Consider the following 16,315-nt stretch of genomic DNA (forward strand, 5'->3'; position numbering starts at 1 on the left):
ACAGATCATTATGTCAATTAATTGCATAGCCTATTCAGGTGCGTTTGTGAAAGGCTTACGATCTTTCGCTGTACAAGTTACAAAGATGTACAACCGGAGATAACGTGATGACTGGCAATACGTATTGAAAATAATGAAAATTATTCATATGTCGACTTCTAGAATGCTAATAGCTAATTGGCGATGACTCAATATTTATGGCCAATATCGATGAAAAAATAATAAAAGGGAACTCGCTGAAATACTTTGTGCTGAGAATTATATACTGTATCAAAATAGAGCTATAAATAATAATAATAATAATAATAATAATAATAATAATAATAGTGGACAGCATATAAATTTATGGAGCCCCATTGCCAGAAATCAGCAACTTTAATCCAAGATTTCTAAGCAGAAATTCTTTTTTCATAAGTTGTATTCATTGTAAACCGACGGTGATAGTAATACAGGTAACAACCTAAGGACTAAACCCACCCGCATAAGTAGCAGATTGTTGTTGCAAACTCTGCAGAAGACCACGATTAACACCGAATTTCTTCGCAACAATTTGCAAGCCATCTTCGTTGACTAGACGATACAGTACTAATGCTGTGTAGAAGCGTCTATGTAGGTTTAAACGTCGATTGACCACATTAGTGTTACCGTGGCAACTAGCAGCAGATGAAGGTGCTCCAGCTGCACACCTAGTGATAAAACGTTCTTCAATACCAATCAGATCAGCGACTCGACGCTCTGAAGAAGATAAACTTTGGTATTGTTCTAAATAGCATAACCAATCTAGATCAGCACCGACGTCTAAGTAGACGGGAGTTAACTAAAACAAAGGGAAATAGAAATTCATTGTGAGCCAATAGGCTATTAACGAGAAATTGAGGAAAAATACTACAAAGAACAACGAAGATAATAATGTACAAAACGAAATCATAATTATGTATTAGTAGGCAGGACTATATTCATGACATGGGATGAAGAACAAGAATGGTATATCCAAGTATCATATATAGTTATATCATCAGAAAAAATTAACTAATTAATTGCGTTTTTCGTAGGAACTCGAGTTTTGTTCACGTTCTTAGTAAATGCAAAAAGATCATGAGTATAAGTAATGTATAGCAGAATTTTGAAAACTCCAAACGCTGATACAGTCAACAAACGTAACACAAATAAACACTGCTTTAAAGATACTAAACTTATAGGAATTGTATGGAGTGACGGAAAAGTATAGAGATTAAATATAAATTAGAAATCAGTGATATGTAAACTATTGCGTCCAATCGCCAATATTGGTCACATTGGCATTATGAAATCAAACAGAGAGATAAACTAGAAACACGGTGGTTTACATCACGGAGTAACCTTAGACAACCATTCCGAGCTAGGTTTCACTGAACGGTTAATTTTTTCTATGGACTGAATAGCAGTGCGTATCCATGACCCCACTTGAGACAGAATCTAGAACCTCCAACCGTCGTGAAGAGCGAATGAAACGACAGAAACTCACTGAGAATTTCGGACATTTAAATCACTAACTAGTGAAAACAAGAAGCCTGGTTTGTCTTTTAGTTTGTTAACGAAAATTAATTTTTTTCAAGGGCTGATACATGTACGAAATATCACTATAATAATAATAATATTAATAATAATAATAATAATAATAATAATAATAATAATAATAATAAAGATATTATAGTAGTTAGAATAGATACATTTCAAACTGTCAAAAACTTACTAAGTAAACAAGATGTAATTCAGTATCAAGTGCAATCGATCGACGTGCACGATCCAATTCTTCATAAACAATTAATCCATGAACTGGACCTAAAGAAGAAGACAGTACTGCTCTCCCCAGAGCTGTTGGTTGAAGACGAGCACCATTTAGCGAAAGCTCTAATGATTGAGAATCAGTAAACGACGTATTTATAACATTTTTAGACAAATTTAGGCAAGTAGACTGATCAATATAGATAAATTCATGCTTTTGTAAGTCTTTAATACATGTGAACAATAAGCGTTTCATCTGAACTGTGAATCGATTATTATTATTGTTTTCATTATCATCATCACCATTAATTTCATTTTCAGAATAAGTTTTAGGTTGAGACAAACGAAGAGAACGTCGTCGATTTTTTTTAGTGGAAGGTGATTGAGAATTATTAAATTCGTTTAATTTTTCCCAGGTAACAGTTGTTGCCAATAATGTACTAGACAAGTACAGTAAAGCATCAGCTAATGTTTCCACAAATCCATTTACGATGACCTAGAAATTATACAATAATAATATAAATAACAACAGCTAAAAAAGTGTAAAGTTCGAGAGATTCTTCGGGTAATTGTGTAGTTTTGGATCCACTTCTCAGCCAATGAGCAGAGTCTGTATCAATCTAAAGTACTTCATAGCAGAAGTAATGAAACCTGCTAAAGTTTGGTGGCTTACGGAAGTCGATATTTCAAGGTTTATTATCAGATTTTTAGCAGAAATAACTAACAAGCGTTTATATAATATAATGGTTTCAGAAATAAAGAATACAATTAACTTAAATGGAAAAACTAAGATCAAAACAATTAGGGCTGGTGAAGAGCAAAACACCTTACACTGACGAGTTGAAATCCAATGGTCCATATATTTCTAACTTTTTTTATTTCATAATGTAGCAGCATGATCATCATTCAGTGTTATCCATAAGTTCTGTTACAGAGCATTTCACGAATTACCTGATTATTGGATGCATTTTAGTAGTTAGAATTTGGTTCTGAACTAATTGAATTCATATTGGCTCAACAGGATGTTTAAAAAAATTAAACTCAATAACCAAGCTAAGATTAAAATCACTTGCAAAACTCTAAATCAGTAGCGGAGAGTTGAAGAAGGCATTATTTTCCAATTTTTAACATGTCTGATTGATATATTGGTCTAAGATTTAAATTTCTGTACTCAAATGAGGTTAAACTGAAACACAAAAGAGGAAGTTTTTATAGCTTATAAGACCATAGTAGCGAATAATTCCGGAAAGATTTCCGATTGATTATTGAACAGTATAAATGGTATTCATTAGCCTTGTATATATATATGTATGAAAATATTAAACTGAAATTTGTGTACCTAACCAGTTTCTTAAGTTTCATGTAAAATGTACTAATAACAAATGAAATCAATGGGTATTTTACGTGAATAGATAAGTTTGTTTTTATTGTTTTTTCTCTAATCAGACGCAAATAAACCGTAAATTTAACGATAACAAAAACAATAATCAATATATATATATACATGTACAAACCTCGAGCAGAGCACGTTTTAGACTAGATTCAGGGCTACCTCCGTCACCCATCAAACATGAATTCACAGGTGGCATACCGTTCATTATCAGTTGACGAACACGTCCCAGATCTTTTGATTTACATAATAGAATACTTTGACCTAAGTTAAACACGTGAATAAATTTAAAGACACATGAAATAAAATGAATACATTGGAGGAGATAGTCGTTCGGAAGTCACAACTCTCAAGAATGTTTTGAGAGAGGCGATTTATTGGTTTAAGCACCTGAATCTCATTAAGTCAAAATCCCGCTCCAAATATTTTAACTTGTTATCATAGACTTTTCAGATAATATTGAACTTTGTTTTACATCACGGATTGATTTTGGCCAAACAAATATTGGCAACCAGGAAGCACTAGACTACTAGTGTGGGGATCTTTAGCAGTGCCCATCCATGGGGTTCACACCAAAAAGGGGGACTATCGAAAGGACACCCATTAGTAAAGGTGATTAGTGAAAAACGGAATGATATTTTTAACGGTATAAAATGTGTTCGTTTTAACCTCACTTCCTTTGCTTTATGACTAATCAAAAACGTGTTTTCCCACACACACTTTCAACAAATACTCTAATTTATCGAAGGACAATTGAAGTATTAAAAATCATATAGGTGATAGGCGTATTTTAAAGTAGATGAAATACAACTCAATAACTAAGTCAATATTCATGAGATGTTTTTGGTGAGAGCTAGCGACATTGTCCGGTGTCTGAAACAAAAGCGTTAGAGGATCAAAGTCCAAAACCAGGATTCAATAATTTAAAATTAAATGACTTACAAACGCGTTCAATCACGTTACATATATACTTAGGCAACATTTATGATGCATGTAGCAGTTAAAACACAAGACTACAGAATATTACACAGGTTTCGAAAAATAATAACCACTGCCACAAAAACTCTAGTCAGAGATTCAGATATCATACTTGGAGGATTTTTGTGCATGGGCAGACTAATATAATGGTCTAATCCGCTGGGGAGTTGTCCTGTTTCCTGATATCAGTTTAAATGGGTGATTACGCCAATAATTCCGTAACATAACCAACAATCACTCAATTGTACTTTGTATCATTGTATATTAGCTATTAGTCAGCATTCGATTCATTTATTTTACCAATTCAAAACTCACGTGCTTGTCAAATCTCAGCCCACAATAACATTAATGGACACTGTGAATGGTAATAATTGTAAAACAGAAGTTAAGAAGACTGATACACCAGGATTTAAATGCACAATATGAGTAGCAATATATTAATAAGATCATATGAAAACATACCACTAGTATCTACACCTTGACGACCTGCTCGACCAGACATTTGTTTATAAGTGAGAAAATCTAAAACTTTTCCATGAAATAATGGTGTTCGAATGATAACACGACGAGCAGGTAGATTTACTCCAGAGCTTAATGTAGATGTAGCAATTAAAATACGAATAAGACCTTTACGGAATCCAAATTCAATAATCTCACGTTCTTCGACTGTAAGACCTATGTACATAAAAAAATTAATGAATAACTTCTAAAACCAAACAATCAATATTAGAATTAATCTGAATATACAAAATCCAGATAATTGATTTATACAGATTTGTTCAGTTTTGAATTTTGTTTTCACCATAGACTGATAAAACTTACCAAACGAATGAAAACCTAGTAAAGTGCATTCATAAACTTACGAGATACCAACCCCAGTGTACTTCCACAATTCATGGATAAGATTTAAGCTTATTTATCTGATTATAACATGTTTTCTGCAAAACCCAATAACTCCCTCGTCAGTCCTTTTTTGATTTTTGAATGAAAGTTGTTGAGGACCTTCGAACTAAGGTGTAACCGCTGTAAAATGCCTTGTCAAGGTTTTCTAGATGATGTACAACTGAGAATGTCGAACTACCTGCCTACTGAGGTAGATATGAAATTGTCATAAAAATAAAACCTCAAGTTTTATACGTGGCTAGACATAAATTAAATTAGTTCCACAGATGATTTTTATAGGTGTGTGAGGAAGTACTTGTATAGTACTTGTGACAGATTTCAAACCTGTAACTCAATAACTAAGACAATCCGAATGGTTTACTCAGTTCAGCCATAAATTTATGATTTATAACTTCACAAACAGAAACTAATGATTTCCATATGCCTATATTCTTCAAGTCATGAATGATAAAATAAAGATGAATTCTTTGATTAAGATTTTTAAAACCATTGTCCTATTTTATAAATTTTGATAGCGTAGTGAAAAGACGATTTGATCTGAGAGTTAAAAATTTAAGCTTTCTTTGAATTTATAGAAACGGTTTATTGTAAACTTGAATTTTTCGTGCAAATATTAAATTCGCTTTTATGCCTAAAACAGTGTAATAACTCCAATTCTTTTCATACATCATTGCCAATGATCAATTTGTATTTATTTGACCATTTATTTAATTAAAGGTCATGAATTTTCATATATAAATGCCTTGACGAGTATAAGTAACTACACAATTTGATGACGTGAACATATGACAGATTTTTCAAACCACATCTCCCATCTAATTACACTATCGATATTAATGAGGAATAATTAAGTGAATGATAAAATAAAACAATCTTCAGTCAACATTAAGGAGTGTTAAACAAATACTTATTTTCAGTTTGAACAATTTACAATAAATGAGAAAATCTATGATAATAGTAAATGGAGGTTAATTATGTAAAAATCAGGTTGAATCGAATAATTATCTTAATGACATAAAAAGTTTACGGAAAAAAAGTATTTCATTGTTTTGAATCATAAATGTAAGTTGAATTAATGTAGAGCCATGATTAAACAAAACCGATTGAAAAGAAATTTCTCCGCTTTATTTGTTCTTTTTTAAAAATTGAATGTCAAAATGAAGATTTTCGCTATATTAAAAGAAAAATAGATACAATCATTTTACTGCTTGCTAAACAATTTACATAAACTTTAGGAATGACCAATTGTATATCTATCAAAATGAGCTATGCCATAGAGTATTCACACAATCAGTCAGTCAGTAACAACCTAGAACTTCGTACGTACGTACATCAGTTCGAGTTGCCATACCACATTAGCACAGAGATGCAGTGGTCGATTCAAATCCCGTAGTGGTAGAGGTAGTAAGAGTATAAGCAGTAATCGGGAAGATTGGGGTTCGGAGATGTTATTTAAACAGTATAATCCAGTGAAATAGATCTGGGAAGAGAAAAAAGAGACGAGGAGGAACCAGGGGATTAAAATTTGGGAGAACACAAAGAGTGGATGCACCTGCGCCATTGCAAACGATTTTGAGCCATGTCATTCAGGGTCTCTAACCATCGGTTGCTGTCATCTCGCGGTCCCCAACCAGGTAGTCTACACCTACCGACATGACTCAGACCACTTGTCAGTAACTTTATGGACTTGTGCCATGTTTTGGTCTGGCCGCCTCTAGCTTTCTTCCAACCTACTCCTATACCACTGAACATAGCACGTCGAGGTAGTCGGTCGTTGGGCATACGTAACACGTGTCCCAGCCATCTCAACTGATGAAGTTTCACTACTTCATCAATCGATTTGCCATCCTTACCTAGTACCCGTTTCCTAACAACTGCGTTACTTACTCGATTGTCTCAGGGATATACGAGCAATGTTTCGAAGACACCTATGATCGAAAACTAGTAACATACGAATATCCTCTACTCTTACCGGTCACGTTTCACTGCCATAAAGTAGGACGGAACGAACTGCTGCGCAGTAAACACGTCCTTTGGTTGATAGACGGATATCTCGCCTACGCCATAAATGACGCAAGTTGGCAAAAGCTAGTCCAGCCTTCTGTATCCGTGCTGAGATTTCGTTACACACCAGACCACAAGGGCTGATGAGACTTCCAAGATAAGTGAAGCGGTCGATATGCTCAATTACTTCACTCCCTATCATTAGTTCGGGTGTCAATGCAACCCAATCCTGAAGCAACATTTTGCATTTCGAGGGGGAGAATCGCATGCCGAACATGCCTACATTGTTGATTCACACATCGTGGTTGAACACATGAGAACACGAACACATTCACACATCGTGTTCTCATGTGTTCAACCATTTTTCACTACGACAGAAGGAAAATTATGAACATTTTACCAAAAAAACCCAATTTATACAAAAGTTTTGTTACCATAAAATCTACATTACTTGCAAATGTATAAGTATTGAACATTTCCTACAAACGTTGATGATCACACATTAAAATTTGTTACAAATTTTTACTAACCTGCATGATGAAAAGCCACACCATAACCTAAACATCTGGCTAAAATTGTATCAAGACCAGCTGGACATCGTTTTAATTGCTCTACACAAGTGACAAGACCAACCCGATCCAACTGTAATGCTAAACGCGTTCCAATATTTGATTGTACTGAATGATCATCTGAATTTTTGTAAGTCAAATTTCCGATATTCGCATCAGATTGATTATGGTCGTTTTGATGTGGAGCTGAGAAGTATGATTGTGTGAGAATGAAAATCTACAGCACAAAATGTATGTATGGGAAAAGTGTTCACTGTAAATAAGGAGCAGTATCAATTAAATTGACGATATCGAAGATTATACACTTTCTGAAATAAACTACCAGTTGCTGAAAAAAGATTTCGAATTTTAATACTTTAAAGTTTACATCTAGTAAATATTATGGTTTAAAATCAATCACAATGGCACAATTACTTCTTTATCTTCTAAATTCTCAATGTAGTATTAAAGCACACTCCCCACTTCATGATATCATTTGGTAGTTGCGATAAAACTTTATGTTTACGTTTCGAATATTGTTTATTTACACTCCTTTGTATTTATTTTTACCTCGTTCTGTTAAAAGACTTGGAGACTGGGATTACCACACATAAGTTCTAGGACCTTTGGAATAACTATAAATCATTGGTTAATGCCTAGGAGGTTTATTTTTTTTATTTATAAGTAAGAAAACAAGAGGGAAAAACACTTAACTAGTTATTAAAGTAACAATCGAAGTTGACTGACTTGACGAGCCATTGTATCCGCTAATTGTTCACACCATTGTTTAGTTGGACAAAATACTAACACACCATGTCCATTCGAAAGTGTATCAAAGCACAAAGCAAACACACCATCTTCATCGATCATATTTAGTTCAATATCAGAAGTTAATTGAGGATCCAAAGGTAAATTATCAGCAGGCTCTAAACATCTAAATTTATACAAATAGATGTTAAGAAAAAATAAAAGCAAAGGAATAAAAAGGAGTGAAAATGAATTAGACGAGGAAGAAGGTTAGAAACAAGACTCCATTAAATCAGTAAATATGAATGTATGATTTATAATGCTAAGATTTAGAGTAAAGACTCGAATGAACAGTTTCGCGTTTGAATCTAGTTAGGGTTAGCGTCTAGGAAATGGGTTGCATCATTTAGGATTGAGATTAGGTCTTACAGTTAGTCTATATGAGGTTGTAGTGTCGGTTACTATGTTAAGCCCACATAACTTATTTGGGCTTCTGGACAGGCCAGTCGATTGATGCTTCTTGGGTCACGTTTTGATCTTGTTAATAATTCACTTATCAGCCCGGACTTTTTATATGAGCGTATGTGTGTTTATCTTATCCCACACATCTCATGTCTGCAGTTTATTTTTGTGTGACTGTAAATATTGATTAACGCTTAATTAAATGGAGTTGGCGCACATGCCATCTCCACTGAACGTCATTCCTCTGATTATCTGTCCTGACTAATGAGTGTACAAAATATGCGTATTCAAAAACCTAATCTGATATTTGACTCACTTTATTCCGTTATTCACTAACGCGAGTTAAGTCGATAAAAATATACGAAGATAGCCACGATTCATATTTTGACAACAATCATTCATACGACCTAATTAGTCAGATAAGAGGAAACCATAAGGTCTTAATCCTAGTCTACGTCTTAATTTTAAATCCTAACCCCAAAACCTTGATCCTAACTCGAACCCTAAATTCTAAATCTTAATCGTAAACCTTAAACCCTATTTTCAACATTGACCGTTTAATGATATCTTCATCATTAAAACCATTCACCTCGACAGATAACATACTGTTTCGATACGTACATTGAGACCTCGAAGAGTCTTGTTCATTCCCGATTGGCCCTTCCTCACATGCTCAGTATTACCAAACTTTTAATCGGCATTTTTAAACCTTAAAACATGAGCAAAAAATCGAATTGCGGCAAACGTTGTTATGGATTACGACTTGATGAGTGATGTAAGGTTTAATGACTGCTTAGGATTGTTTCAAACCACTTTAATAAAAGAGATACATGAACTAGATTTTGAACCGAATTTGCTGTTTAATTAATAATCATGTTGTACTGAAATCACTTGAATCATAGAGTACTGATAATGCAACCAATTAGACAAGGACATTTTGATACACAAGAGTTATACACTATGCAAATAAGTAATGATAGTCTCATACACATTAGAATGAGCAGTATTACCAATTCATATACTCTGATATTAATAGAAATCGAGTGGTGTGTCACAAAAGAATCAGTAAATTACACATTACGCTCACTTACTCCGACAACAGTTGTTGAGTAGAGCTATCATCTTTACTAGCAGATTTGACAATTTTATAAAACTGATTTGTTTTCGAACGTAAATCACAAGACAATATGAATTCAGTTAGTGGGACAGGACGAAAATTTGTAATATAAACTTCAGCATTTAACCACTGTCCAAGCGATTTAAGATTTGGCAATGTAGCACTCATACCAACAATTTGGATACCATAGGCTTTAGAATCACAACACTTATTTAATGAACTTTGAGAGTTTTCTAAAATTTTAATTTCATTTGTATGTTTGAAATTCGATATACGACGTGAATAAAAAAGTAATTTTGTTAACAACAACTCCAATAAGTAACCACGATGAGTGTCACCGATAAGATGTAGTTCATCGACGACAACAATACCTAAAAATCAAATTTATAAAAATAAATGTTTCAGTTAAACAATACATGTTACTTAAAATTATACGTAGATTTTTATTAGAAATATAAAGTTAAAAGTTAAACGAATAAAAATCCAAAGTCAATTGAGTAAACAAAATTTTCTAAATAAATAAAGTGAATTAGGATTTTGTGTTAGAATAAAACTCCCACTTAAGCCTATTGATAAACATTACTAGTGAGATCATCTGGTACTATTTGCCAAGTAAACCTCCAGATAGAAATTGTCCCTCTATATAAAGAAAACGACATGGTCATAAGGAGTACATTTTGTGAGATATAAGTCTTTCGGTTTAACCAAATGATAGATAATACAACGTTTATATACATCATAAAATATCTTGTATGAAAGCAGAAAAAATACGATCCAGTAACAAAGTGAAGTTTAACGTACAAAGCAATGATACAGTCTTAATCCCTAAATTTCGATAACTAACAAGGGATTTTAATCCACTACTCATACTTCACATCTAGATGAAACTGTGGTGTGTGCTACTGATGTTGACAGATATAAGTAGTATGTATTATCAATCGAAAGTGAAACGCCTGGCGGCAGAAGGTTAAGAAGATCGAAGACAGAACGAGAACAGAGAATGATTGGTGTTAAAACGAAAGAACAATGAAGTCTGAGATGATTGATTGACATCTTGCAAATCAAGTATTTACTGTATAGTTCTCAGATTTTACTAAGATGTTCTGTAATTTTGTATTTAAATACATTCGATTGTGCCCAATGTGTGCTCATTCACTACAAAACCATTAAAAATTACGAGTTATTTATAAATGAAAGCAAGAACAAACTATCTGTTTATAAACTTCATACATTTATGAGCATAAATATGAAAGGATAATAACTTGTCAGTTGTGAAATTGACTGTCATCAAGAGTTATAATTTATAATCTGTTTTAAACTGGATCATAAAACTAAAAAAGAAGCCGACTAGAAACAACTGTTATGAGAAAGCTGCTTTGACCATTACTTTAATACACACTACTCAAAAATTAAACAGTAAAACACGTAACAAAACTATTAATCTAACTTTACTGTACTAGCAAAATTGTTCTGATTTATAGAAATAAAGAAAAGAGATTTAATCCATCTTTGTATAAGTTGTGTGAATCTTCCCATGGACGTGTAGAATTGAAATCGATTAGTGCATCCTGTTCCAAAAAGATACTGATTTACTGCAGTCCTAAATGTCAATGAGAAGATTCAAACAACCAACACAAAAATGAATCGGACTTCACCCCATTGCACAACCTGGTGGCTATCTGGACTCATAAGCTAAGTGGATAAGGAGATGACGTTTGGAGCAAACGGTGCTGAGTACGAGTTTCGGAGTGAACATCAACTCTGAGATGCAGATACATGCGGCCGACGAGTAACGATTAGGACGAAACGAGTGTCCTAAATCCCATTATCAGCCATCATCCATCTCCAATTAAAACGAGATTTCCTCCAAAGAAGTTATATAGCGCGTCTACATACCTAATTCGTCCAAACGTTCTTCTTCAATTAATCTGTTAACTAAGCTATTCGCTTTTTCAATCGTACAAACAGCTACATTGATAGCAGATAATCCTCCAGGTGGACTATGGCCAGCCATATAACCTCCAACACGAATGCCCAAATTGTTAAAAAGTTTCTAAGAAACATATAAAGGAAGCAAATAAAAAAATGTTTTGACTAACTATACAAATAAATATAGATACCAGTCAGTCAGTATTTTACAACGTAAGATCAGGCACATAAATGCATCAGTCCAAGTTGCCACAACTAATTAACACGAAAGATATAAAGTAGTTATATCAGTAGAAGTAATATAAAAAGACTTCATATAAGGATATGATACAGGGAGAAAGGATTCGTTCGTAGAAATAAAGGTATATTTCATTTATTTATTTGAACACATAAATATTGGTACAAGCGGACACCCATTATATATGCGCCACACAAAACAACGAGAATTCGAAGAGGAAAAAAAGAACAGTGACGAACAGATTAGTGTAAAGTAGTGTAATAATAATAATGAAAAAAATAATAATAATGGAGCAAATGGAAAGGTACAATCAGAAGAAATCTTTCAGTTATGGAAGATACAACCACTTTTTATGGAGAAAGTAAAAGGTTACAGCAGCATCGCCACTGGCCTCTATTCTCAGCCATATCTGATAACGTCTCTAGCCACTGTGTTGCACCATCTCTCTGATCCCAGCTAGGGAGTCGTGAAGGACCAACACAAGTCAGCCCTTTGCAACTTTCTTTCATACCACGACACCATGTCATACACTGACCACCTCTCCGCTTTTTCCAACCAGTCCCAGAGTCGGCAAATAATGCACGACGAGGAATCCTCTGGGACAACATTCGTAGAACATGTCCAAGCCACCACAGTTGATGTTTCAAGATGGTGACACCAATTGAATTATCGTCTCTGCGCCCGAAAACACGATGCCGAATCTCTGCATTACTAACATGGTGTTGCCACTGGATGTCAGCAATCCTTCGGAGACAGCGATGGTCGAACACAGAGAGTTGTCTAAAATCCTCAACTCGGAAAGGCCATGTTTCACAAGCATAGAGCAAAACTGCTCTCACCGACGCGTTGTAGAGCCGACCTTTCACAGCCAGACTACCATCACGAAGGCGCCAAACATGGCCCAGATTGGCATGAGCCGCTTTGGCTTTCACTATACGTGCATTGATCTCATCACGCACGCCACCACCAGCATTTATGTATCTACCTAGATACATAAACTTCTAGACTACTTCTATCTACTCACCATCCAGGGTGAGTACAGCATCAGAATCCTGCTAGTCTTGTAGAAGTACTTTGCACTTCGAAGGCGCAAAGCGCATACCATACTTACGGACATTGATTGCCAACTGATTAGGTGCGGATTGCATGCCTTATGCATTATCACACAGTAAGACGATATCATACGCATACTCAAGGTCGAGAAGTCTTTCTCCAAGCAACAGATCCACACCACCATTACTTACATCCATCAGAGCTGTTTCCAGAATGTCATCGATGGCAAAGTTGAAAAGGAATGGTGAGATTGGGCAACCCTGTCTAACCCCACTGCTCGAATGGAACAATGGGGAGAGGTGGTTGTATGCCCTCACTCTGCCTCAGGTGTTTGTATATAGGGCTTTTAGGATGTTAATAAACTTCTCAGGCACACCCTTCTTCAATAGACAATTCCAGAGAACAGTCCTATCCAACGAATCGAAGGCAACCCTGATGTCAGGAAACACTACGATTGTTGGCCTTTGATAAGTATGACAGTGTTTTAACATTTAGCGGAGGGTGAATATGTCATCAATACATCCTCGACCAGAACGAACCCCAGCCTGCTCCTCGCGAGTCAATCTTTCTCGGGTTTTGAACAACATACGAAGTATGATGGAAGCCAATAGCTTGGACTCAATCGGAAGTAGACTTATCCCCCGATAGTTGTTACAGGAACAACGTGAACCCTTTTTAAAGATAGGGACAGCTATCGACTCATTCCATGACGTTGGTACACTCTCTAGCTCCCAGACCTTTGTAAACAACACAGTCAGTTCCTTAGCCAGAAAGTCACCACCATCTTTCAAAAGAGCCGGAGGTAAGTCATCTGGGCCAGGTGATTTGTAGCGCTTCAAGAGTTGGAGTTTCTTGTGGACTTCCGCCTCATTTGGTGGATCAGTCGTTACCGGTCATGGAGGGCAGGACAGTCTGACCGAAGTTGCCGGAGCAGCAGGCCAGTTGAACTGCCTTTCGAAGAATTCTGCCCATCGTCCAAGACATCGATGGATGTTAGTGATTGGCAACCCGTCATCCTCATAGATTGTTTCGCTCACACCAGACTTCTTGCTGCCAGTGACTCGGATGAGTTGGAAGAGATTCCGGTAGTTACCAGATGCAGCTGCTGCTTCCAGCTCATTAGCAAGCACCGACCACCAGGCTTCTGGGTTCACACGCAAGCTTTGCCCGATTTCATTACGTAACAGCCTTCGTTTGTCGTCAAACTCACGGTCACCCAAAGTAGACCGACGGGCTTCAATGAGTTGTAAGGAGCCTGAGGAATAAAGATATAGTAACTTTAATCTCACCGTTTAAGGGAAGAGAGAGAGTATATACACCCACGCCATTGTGATCGATTCTCAGCCATGTACAGAGTCCCCATCCAGTGGTTACGATAGTCACGCTAACCCCAACCAAGTAGCTACATCTATCAACATGGCTCAGACTAGAAGTTAATGGCCAACCCTGGTAAGCATCGCGCGCCGTGGTAATCGGTGTTCATGAACCAGCCATCTCAGTCAATGAAGATTCACAATCTCATCAACTGACTTACCATCATTCGCTAATACCCTGAGTCTAACCTCACTATTACCTACCCATTGACTATAGAAGATGCGAGCAATATTTCCAAGACATCTGTGATCGAACTTACGGGGATCCTCTACCTTAATGACCACGCTTCGCAGTCGTTAAGTAGAACAGTAAGAACTGCCGCACAGTATACTCGTCCCTTAATTGATAGACGGAAGTCTCGCCTTCGCCATAGGTGACGTAAGTTGGAAAAAGCCAAACGAGCGTTTTGAATCCGGGCTGAGACTTCGTCAGACACCAACCCATCAGGGCTGATCAGACTTCCGACATATAAGTGAAGTTGTCGACGCGTTCGACTACTTCACTTCCTATCCCTAGTTCAGGTGTTGAAGCAGGCCAGTACTGAAGCGACAATTTACATTTAGAGGGGAAGAAACGTATCCCAAACAACATGGCATTGTTGCTCACTGCTACTAAAACATTGCATTTTATCAGCGTCTTCACCAAACAGGACTATATTATTTGCGTATTCTAAGTCGATAAGTGGACCTCCTGGTAGCAGGTCAAATCCCCAAAATTCAGTCGACGAGAACGTTATTTCCATAAGTAGGTTTCTGATAAAATTCAACAAAAATGGGGATAGTGGATAGCCTTGCTGGACACACCTTGAGGTTGCAAATCTAGATGACAGTTCGACATGAGCTCTGAATCGACTTGTAGTGTTCGAGTAAAGAGCCTTCACAAGGTTTTTGTACTTCTGAAGTACACGTTTCAATTACAGACACTGTCACAGAACCTCTCGGTCAACAGAGGCAAATGTTACTTTTGAGTCAAGATAAACTATCATTGTCAGACACCAAGAGGTATGCCTGTGTTCTAAAACCTGACGAATGGTAAATATGTGGTCGATGCAGTCACGACCAGGTCTGAAACCAGCCTGGTTCTCTAGTATTTGCGATTCAAGAATCTTGGTTAGGCGTCCGGTAATTATTGAGGCTAGTATGTCAGATGCTATATTAGTCAAAATAATCCCTCTTAGGTTGTCATGGGATGATGTTGATTCTTTCTTATATATTGGGACGATCAGTGATTACGACCAGTCAGATGGGACTAGTCAGGCTAATCGCTAAAACTGGACCACCATACTGGAAAACATCTTGGATTACCTATCTGGACCAGCTGTTCTTCCTCGTTTCAGATTAGCTATAGTCTTTTGAACTTCAATTAGAGTCGGGGAACCTACTTTAAAGTTCCGTTCAGGCTGTTTTGGAGTGGTGGGTAGTTGTAGAATAGCTGAAGGCCAGCTGAACTGCTCCTTAAAGTGTTCTGCTCATCGTTCTAAACGTCTGGGCTTAGAGCAGATAAGGGTGTCGCCTTTTTCTGAGATCGTATCACTTACATTTGACTTCTTAATTCCAGTTTCTTTTACTAGTCCGAAAAGCTGTCTGGAGTTACCTAAAACCGCTGCCTTTTTCGTCTCTTTTTCTTTCGTTGCCCACCACTGCTCACGGTCGCTCCTTTAACTTTTCGTTAGCCTAGATTTAATTTGTTTACGTTCATCATCGTGTTCAGAGCCTGATGGGGTGAGTTTATGAGAATCAGTGCGACAGTCTGAGTCTGATTTGAACCACTAATAGATGTCATTGCTGTTCTCACAGATGTTCGTATAT

At 36.3% G+C, this 16,315-nt stretch overlaps 1 protein-coding gene across 1 annotated transcript in view; it reads right to left on the reverse strand.

The window, feature by feature from the left end:
• MS3_00001168 (uncharacterized protein) overlaps positions 1 to 16,315 on the reverse strand; it is a 53,797-nt gene that overhangs the window by 33,200 nt on the left and 4,282 nt on the right. The window contains exons 5-12 of the mRNA XM_051208662.1: positions 11,810 to 11,966; positions 9,888 to 10,284; positions 8,335 to 8,521; positions 7,570 to 7,825; positions 4,595 to 4,807; positions 3,279 to 3,418; positions 1,733 to 2,260; positions 478 to 817 (exon numbers count right to left, since the gene is read on the reverse strand). Coding sequence (XP_051071597.1) covers positions 478 to 817; positions 1,733 to 2,260; positions 3,279 to 3,418; positions 4,595 to 4,807; positions 7,570 to 7,825; positions 8,335 to 8,521; positions 9,888 to 10,284; positions 11,810 to 11,966 — 2,218 coding nt within the window. The remainder of the gene's footprint in view (positions 1 to 477; positions 818 to 1,732; positions 2,261 to 3,278; positions 3,419 to 4,594; positions 4,808 to 7,569; positions 7,826 to 8,334; positions 8,522 to 9,887; positions 10,285 to 11,809; positions 11,967 to 16,315) is intronic.

The sequence above is a fragment of the Schistosoma haematobium genome, chromosome ZW (genome assembly GCF_000699445.3).
Source record: "Schistosoma haematobium chromosome ZW, whole genome shotgun sequence".
In the NCBI taxonomy this organism is placed as follows: Eukaryota; Metazoa; Platyhelminthes; class Trematoda; order Strigeidida; family Schistosomatidae; genus Schistosoma; species Schistosoma haematobium.